The sequence below is a fragment of the Cupressus sempervirens genome, chromosome 3, assembly GCF_028749045.1.
Source record: "Cupressus sempervirens isolate cs-2001-9-10 chromosome 3, ASM2874904v1, whole genome shotgun sequence".
Classification (NCBI taxonomy): Eukaryota; Viridiplantae; Streptophyta; class Pinopsida; order Cupressales; family Cupressaceae; genus Cupressus; species Cupressus sempervirens.
In genome coordinates this window covers 155565071-155572392 of record NC_143120.1, presented here as the reverse complement: position 1 = coordinate 155572392, position 7322 = coordinate 155565071, and the positions used below count along the sequence as shown (strand labels likewise).

Here is a 7322-nt window from a genome sequence, read left to right as displayed (position 1 = left end):
AACTCGGCTATCAAGCGGCGCTGATAACTAAAAAGTGGCGAAGCTCGTTATAAAGCTGCCACAGCGCCGACAAAAGAAAGCTGCGAAGCATGGACGAAGATGTCGAGTCGAGTGTTAGTCAAAACAAGCAAAAAAAGGGAGAAGAAAATCACACACGCAACCGCATCCGCCAAAGAAATCGCAAAACCGTTACAGTTGACATTAAAAACACGTTATAAAGATGAAAGAGAGGCAGTAGAAAGGGTTGTTGTTGTTGAAAGTTCAGAGCCACAATGCACCGGCTTCTTTCAAGAGAGGCACGAGAGAGCCGTTGATGTGAGACGTCATGAGCTGCTCCAAGCCTCCCACGAGCTTGCCGCCAATGAAAACAGCGGGCACGCTGGATTGGGCAGAGCCGAGCAGTGTGAGGAGAGCCTTTTCAATCTGCTCGCCCCCATTGTGCTGGTCCAGCTCGTACACAGCGGGATTGACGCCGAGCTCCAAGAGGAGCCGCTTGGCCACGTGGCACATGCAGCAGGAGCTCACGCTGAACATTGTGACCGCGCTCTCGGAGGCCAGGTGTTCCACTCTCTGCAGCGCCCAACGCCCTCCCTCCTCATTATAAGCTGCATTGCCTGCATTGTACAGCTGCTCCATTTCTTCTCTGCGAGAGGGTCAGGGGAGTGAAGTGAAGTGAATAGGTTGGCAGAGGCGAGAGAGAGGAGGAACGGCGCACGAGAGAGAGAGTGGAATAATGATGGCTGTGGAGATGAGGAGGGCCGAATATATATATACACGCCGAGATTTGTCGTGTAGCGCTGCGCTTCTCGCGAGGACCGACCACCTTCTCATATTAATTATATTGATGATAATATGATTATATCACGTCTTTTCACCGCGTTAAAGTTACCAGCGTCATGCGCTTCTGCTTCGGTGTGATGGTCACTGCCTAAATCCTAGACTAAAATGTTTTGAAAAAAAACCAAGTGTTCTCCAGCTAAGTAAACAATATACTACATGGTAATATATATATATATATAAGGAAAGTTTAAAAAATATGTTCCCAGTGAAAAAAAAAATATGCCTGTAGTTTTCATTGTTTATCAAATTCTATGATCTAACATATGAGTATGTGGGAGTCTATCATTTGTTATTATTTACTAATTAAATTAATAGATGTGTTTCAATTTAGCTAAACATTTTCAGCCTCATAAAAGGGAAGTGGCTAAACGCTACACTAAAACATAATATATATAAGGGAAGCTTGAAAAATAATTAAGTGTTTCTAGTGATAAAAAAAAAAATGTGTTTTGAATAGTTTGTGGTCTTCATTTTTTTATCAAATTCTATGATCTATTCTATGAGTATGTGGGAGTCTACCATTTGTTAATATTTACTAATTATGTTAGTAAATATGTTTTAGTTTAGCTAAACCTTTTCGGCAGTGATTTTTTTAGTGGCGAATCTTCGCCAATTGGCTATTCTGTCTCTTAGAGAAATCGTAATTTGGCAAATAAAACCTACATATGGGGTCAACCATGTCGCCAAGATATTAAATAATTTGGGTCAAAATCCAAGGCTAATCCACTCATTAGTTTACACATAATTGGTCCAAATCCCAGTCCAATCGCAAATGTAATCTACATTTATAACACAATTATTTTAAAATTTTCGCCACTATTTCCCTAATGTTTTCTTATTGGACAATGTTATTTCGCCCTTAAAATAAAATAATATTTTCCCTCGAGTTGAGCATCGCCTACTATTTTACCGATGCATCTCCAACTATCCCCGTTTAGCCAACTACTTTATGTTTTTTTCTTTGGGACATGTGTCCTAATTCTAGGAAGATTTAGACTTTATGGTATGTTGTTTAAAATTAGACCCGAAAGATCTATATTAAATCAACTATCCAAATCAATTCCTTTCACCATAAAAATGACAACATTAAACGTGATGATGACCAAGTTGGCAATAAAAAGGGCACATTTTAAATTGAATCTTAATGGATTGGCATACTACAAGTACATAGTACAGTGTACACTTGGCATGTGGGCCATGGACCACTTGTGGCTCTATAAATTCACCAAAAAATTAAATAATCTCCTTTTGGAAAATGACATATTATCCAACTATATTAATATTTTGTGTTATATGAAATAATTAATTCGCCTCTTACATTACCAATTTTTTTATGAATGACAAAATAAATCGCCTACATTTATTTGCATACTAATTTTTTAAAAAAAATTTGCCACAGTTGTTATTAAATTTTGATACCAAAAGGAAAATTTCGCCAATAGAAAATAATTCTCCCTTGCCTTGAATGAAAAAATCACCCTCGATTAGAAATTTTTCCTGCATATTTAATGTTAAATTCACCAGCATTTTACATATTTTTCTTAGGAAGGGTTTCTTAAAGTTATCCCTAATTTTTGGCCTCATAAAAGAGAAGTGGTTAAACACTATACTGAAACATTATATATATATAAGGGAAGTTTGAAAAACAATTATGTGTTTCCATTGATTAAAAAAAAATGCAGTTTGAGTAGTCTTTGTTTTCATTTTTTATCAAATTCTATGATCTATTATATGAGTATGTGGGAGTTTATCATTTGTTATTATTTACTAATTGAATTAAAAAATCATATTACAATAATTTTGTGAATTTTTATTTAATTTAAAAATATGAAAAGATTTTTAAAACGGATAGCCAAACTCTATTATGAAAAAGTAGATAAGAAGAATGATCAATGATATTTTTATTATTATAAAGGATTAAAGAATTTGAAATGAAAAACATGTCATTAAAGATAGCCATAACTCTATTATGAGAGAGTAGATAAGAGGAATGATCAATGATATTTTATTATTATAAAGGATTAAAGAATTTGAAGTGAAAAAAATGCCATTAAAGATAGCCACGGCTCTATTATGAGAGAGTAGATAAAAGGAATGATTAATGATATTTTTATTATTATAAAGAATTAAAGAATTTGAATTGAAAAACTTGTCATTAAATATAGCCACAACTCTATAATGAGAGAGTATATAAGAGGAATGATCGATGATATTTTATTATTATAAAGGATTAAAGAATTTGAAGTGAAAATCATGCCATTAAAATAGATATTTATAGTGATTTTTAAAGTAGGTAAACGTTATGAAATATTAGTGTACATAGTGTAGCTATAAAAGTAAATGAATTACTAGTCTAATATGAAATTTCTCATGAAAAAAAGAACAATTTGATGATAAAAAAAAATTATGTAGAAAGTTCATACCATCTAATTCAAAAAATAAATATTAATTTAAAAAAATATTTAAATGAGTTATTTTTTAAAACATAGTTTATAAGTTTTTTAGTGAAAATTTGAAAATTATTTATTTATTTTTCACATAAACGTATACTCATTTTTATTAATACAAAAGTAGAGAATACATTAACTTTGGTTGAGAGGGAATATCATTAGGAAAGAATCAAGTGAAGAAAACTTATGATTATAGCTCAAGTATTGTGACAATTAACTATCACCTAATACAATACAGATGTGAAAATTCCAAATTGGAGTCCTAATATACATGAACCAAATATAACATCCCTCCCAAAATCCAAATTTTTACCTCAAGATTACAAAGTATCAGTAACACAAACAATTCCAAATGAGGAGAAGAGGTAGCAAGAAGTGTTCATCCTTTTGTGATTATCAAGAGTACTAGAGGCAATTGAATTAGTGTTGATCAACTTGGACAACATTTGATGATTACAACAAATATTATTGCTTCTAGGATTCAACTATGTGGTTTTTGAGTCAAACATATGACAAATAATTTACTACTTGGAGCCAAATTTAAGAATGGTCCATAACCTACCTCCAACATGAGACAAACCAATAGACCAATCCTAATGAATATGACACTAATATGCACATCCATCATGTATAACCAAATCTTGTCATAATAAAAGACACGTCCCATCTTTGAAAGACATATGAGGACGAGAGACAAGTTAATATAGGATGAAGGTGTAGACGACACCTTACACAAATGAAATAAACAATCATATCCATGAAACCAATCCTAATGAATATCACACTAATATTGAATTTAAAACTATTTTGTTTAAATAATTTTTTAGATATAATACTAAAATTATTCTAAAATAAAAAATTATATAATTAAAATTAATTTATCTTTGAATCATAAAATTTTAATTGAGAGCGTCACTTTAGCCATTAGAATACTAATAATAGTACTAAATATTATTTGATATTACAAAAATTAAGTCCCTCTTTGGTAAGATGATTTAGTACTATGACAATTGTTAAAAGGTCTCCATTTTTAATTGGAATTAAGAAAAAGTATATAAAATATTATACCAATATAAATGCAACTATGGTAGAATCTTATCTATTATAAATAGGAGTATTGAAAGAAATGAATTATGGCATATAAGCGTAAATATACTAACTAATATTTTTTGTAATATAATTTTAATAATTTTAATTGAAATTTGAAATTTCATTAAATAATATTTCATTAAAATTTTATTAAATAATATTTCATTAAAATTTTGATTATCATATAGATATAAATTACAAGATATAAATAAGACTTTATTATATTGAAAGATGTAAATTATACACTAACTATATTGATGCATTTGTAAATAACATATACACATATGTAAAATAATTGAGTGAGTATATATAGAGTAATAAGATATTCTTATAGAGATGTCTATTGCACCTTAGAAAATGATGAAACTAGATTATTTTTAAAGAATGTCTTTCAACATATATAGATACAATGAATTGCAATTATAATCTATTAAAAATAATTAATAAAAATACAAGATGTTTTTTTTGAAAAAATGAATATAAAGAATTAGGAGAATGTAGAAAATATAAAAGAATAAATTTTTGAAATAAGATCATAAATAAGATAAAAAATGAAATTAACAGTGTTCACATACTTGATACATTGATAAGACCTATCACAACTCTAGCTACATTATACCCATATAAGGAAAAATGACCACATTTTAGCATACAAAAAATTCCATGCATATGCCTTCAATCCTCTTATATTTCCTTAAACAAAATAGAAAGGTTTTAAATTTTTTTTTTTAAAAACATACTATATCTCTCTTTCCATATTCATTTGTTTGTGCTTGGTTTGTAGCCTCATTGACCAAGGAAAATATAGTGAACCTTACGTTTCTTTCCAATAACGGCCATTCAATCATAAATCTCCAATATCATATTTTAGTACACGTTCTCACGCTCAATTTAACATGGCGACAATACTTATTTCACCAAGTCCATGTATTTAATGCTAAATGGTAAGAAAGCGTTAATATAAAATATGGAAAAGTGCCATGATGTGGAAGATAATTTATTATAAAGCCCTTTATTTTCCTTGTGAAATAAATATATTTCTTTTCTTTAAAAAAAATTACCATGCACTTTATATAGCATAATATTAAAGATAAATGTAATGTACGACATGTGGATTATTTTATTTAATAGAATATGAAGCATTAATAAATTGGGAATCAAGTTCTATTAAAAAAAGATTTGTTGGAAACTGAAGGAAAATTGTAATGCATTATGTAATCTATGTAATTTTGAAGAATATAGTGGAAATTAATTATTTATAAAAGGTTGTTAGTTATATATTAGTCTAAAAGATAAATTATATTATCTATTTTAGACAACGAACAAACATATAATATGATGTAAGATTTTTTTGTTTAAAAGGTAAAAGTAATCACTACTAAATTTATAAATCATTTGTAGAAATGAAGATTAAATTGTAGTCTTGAAATAAAAATTGTTGTAGCCTTAAAAAAAGAGGTTTTTAACACCAAATCAAGCCAACAAATCATAATTAAGAGAATTAGTTAATATTACATACTCAATTAATAAATAAATATATAAATTTAAGAAATATTCAATTGACAAAAAACTAGTTACTTATGGTTGGTTGATTAATGCAAAACTAATTCACTAATTGTACAATAATTATTTAAATTAATTTTACGTTTTTATTTGTAAATATGATATTAGAGCAGTAGTCTATAGGCTAAAATCTCTTAAGAGTTCAAAGTTTTGGAATACCATTAAACTTCATTAGTAGACAAAGAGCCCATTGACTATATTCTAGAACATTATTTTTGATGTAGGGTTTTATACAAGTTCATTAACGTGTAACTATTCTATACCTCAACAGGTGTGATATGTTGAACCTCTATGACTATAAGATTCAAGGACTAGAGATTACTTTAGTGGCAAATCTTTTCCTTTTGGTGATCCCGTCTGACAAGTCAATCATCATTTGGCGAATAGTGCATGCAACACAAGTCAACTGCGTCATCGGATATTTATTGGATTTGGGTCCAACACCCAGGGTAGTCACCCATTAGTTATCACATGATTGGTCAAAAATATTGGTCCAATCACCAATGCAATATACATTTTGGATACATTTATTTTAAACATATCGCCAGCCTTTACATGTTATTTTTTATTGGCCCACGTTCTTTTGCCATTACTACAACCAAATAATTTACCCTTGAGTTGGGTGTCGCCAACCATTTTACTGACGTGTGTCAATCACCAGCCCCATTTAGCCAACTATTTCCTACTGTGGGCTTGCATAAGAAGGTGCATTTCACTTGCATTTGACATTCCCGCTTGTTAATCCCGCCTAATTCACCAACCTAGATTGGACTATAAGATATTATTATTCTACACAATTTGCTATTTTCTAGTCTGGAGACTGGCATTTCTTATTGTTGCCAAACTTTCAGAGTGCTGAGTGCATTGGCCATTGACTTGTGGACCTTGGTTTTTGTAAAAGGCAAGTGATTTTTAATTTATTTTTTATGTCAATAGTGGTACTCGACCACTGGTACAGTGATACTGGTTATTTTTTTAGTTTTACTGTCCAGTGTCTGCTGGTGACTAGACATCTCACATGCTAAGACAACCTATAGGTTTGTGAATTATATTGGGTAGTACCATAGACTATAGTATCATAGTAGTAGTACCCTTTTTTTGACAATGAATCATATTATTATTATTATATGTAGTCTAAGTTGTTGAGTCTTTTGTTCAACAACTAAGTTGATATTTTTTTGTAGCCTTTATCAATTTTTCATGTCAAACAAGAGGGGTAACAGGGGTTCCAATAGGATCCTTGAAAGCCAAGAGAGGCCACCATTACCAAAATGCAGAACCATAGCGGCATATTTTGGTGGTGGAAATGTTGGCAACCTAAAAGATTCACAAGTTAGATCTCCATTGGTTATTGAAAAAGGAGATTCATCACAAATTGGA

General features: G+C 30.4%; 1 protein-coding gene across 1 annotated transcript; it reads right to left on the bottom strand.

The window, feature by feature from the left end:
* Positions 1–261: 261 nt before the first annotated feature.
* LOC149565230 (glutaredoxin-C1-like) lies at positions 262–636 on the bottom strand. The gene has a single exon (XM_089816283.1). It carries the CDS (start codon positions 634–636, stop codon positions 262–264), a length of 375 nt encoding a protein of 124 aa, XP_089672409.1.
* Between the last annotated feature and the right edge of the window lie 6686 nt (positions 637–7322).

Bases quoted from the DNA above. Each gene is read 5' to 3' on its own strand.
- LOC149565230 (XM_089816283.1), bottom strand. From the start codon at position 636: ATGGAGCAGCTGTACAATGCAGGCAATGCAGCTTATAATGAGGAGGGA.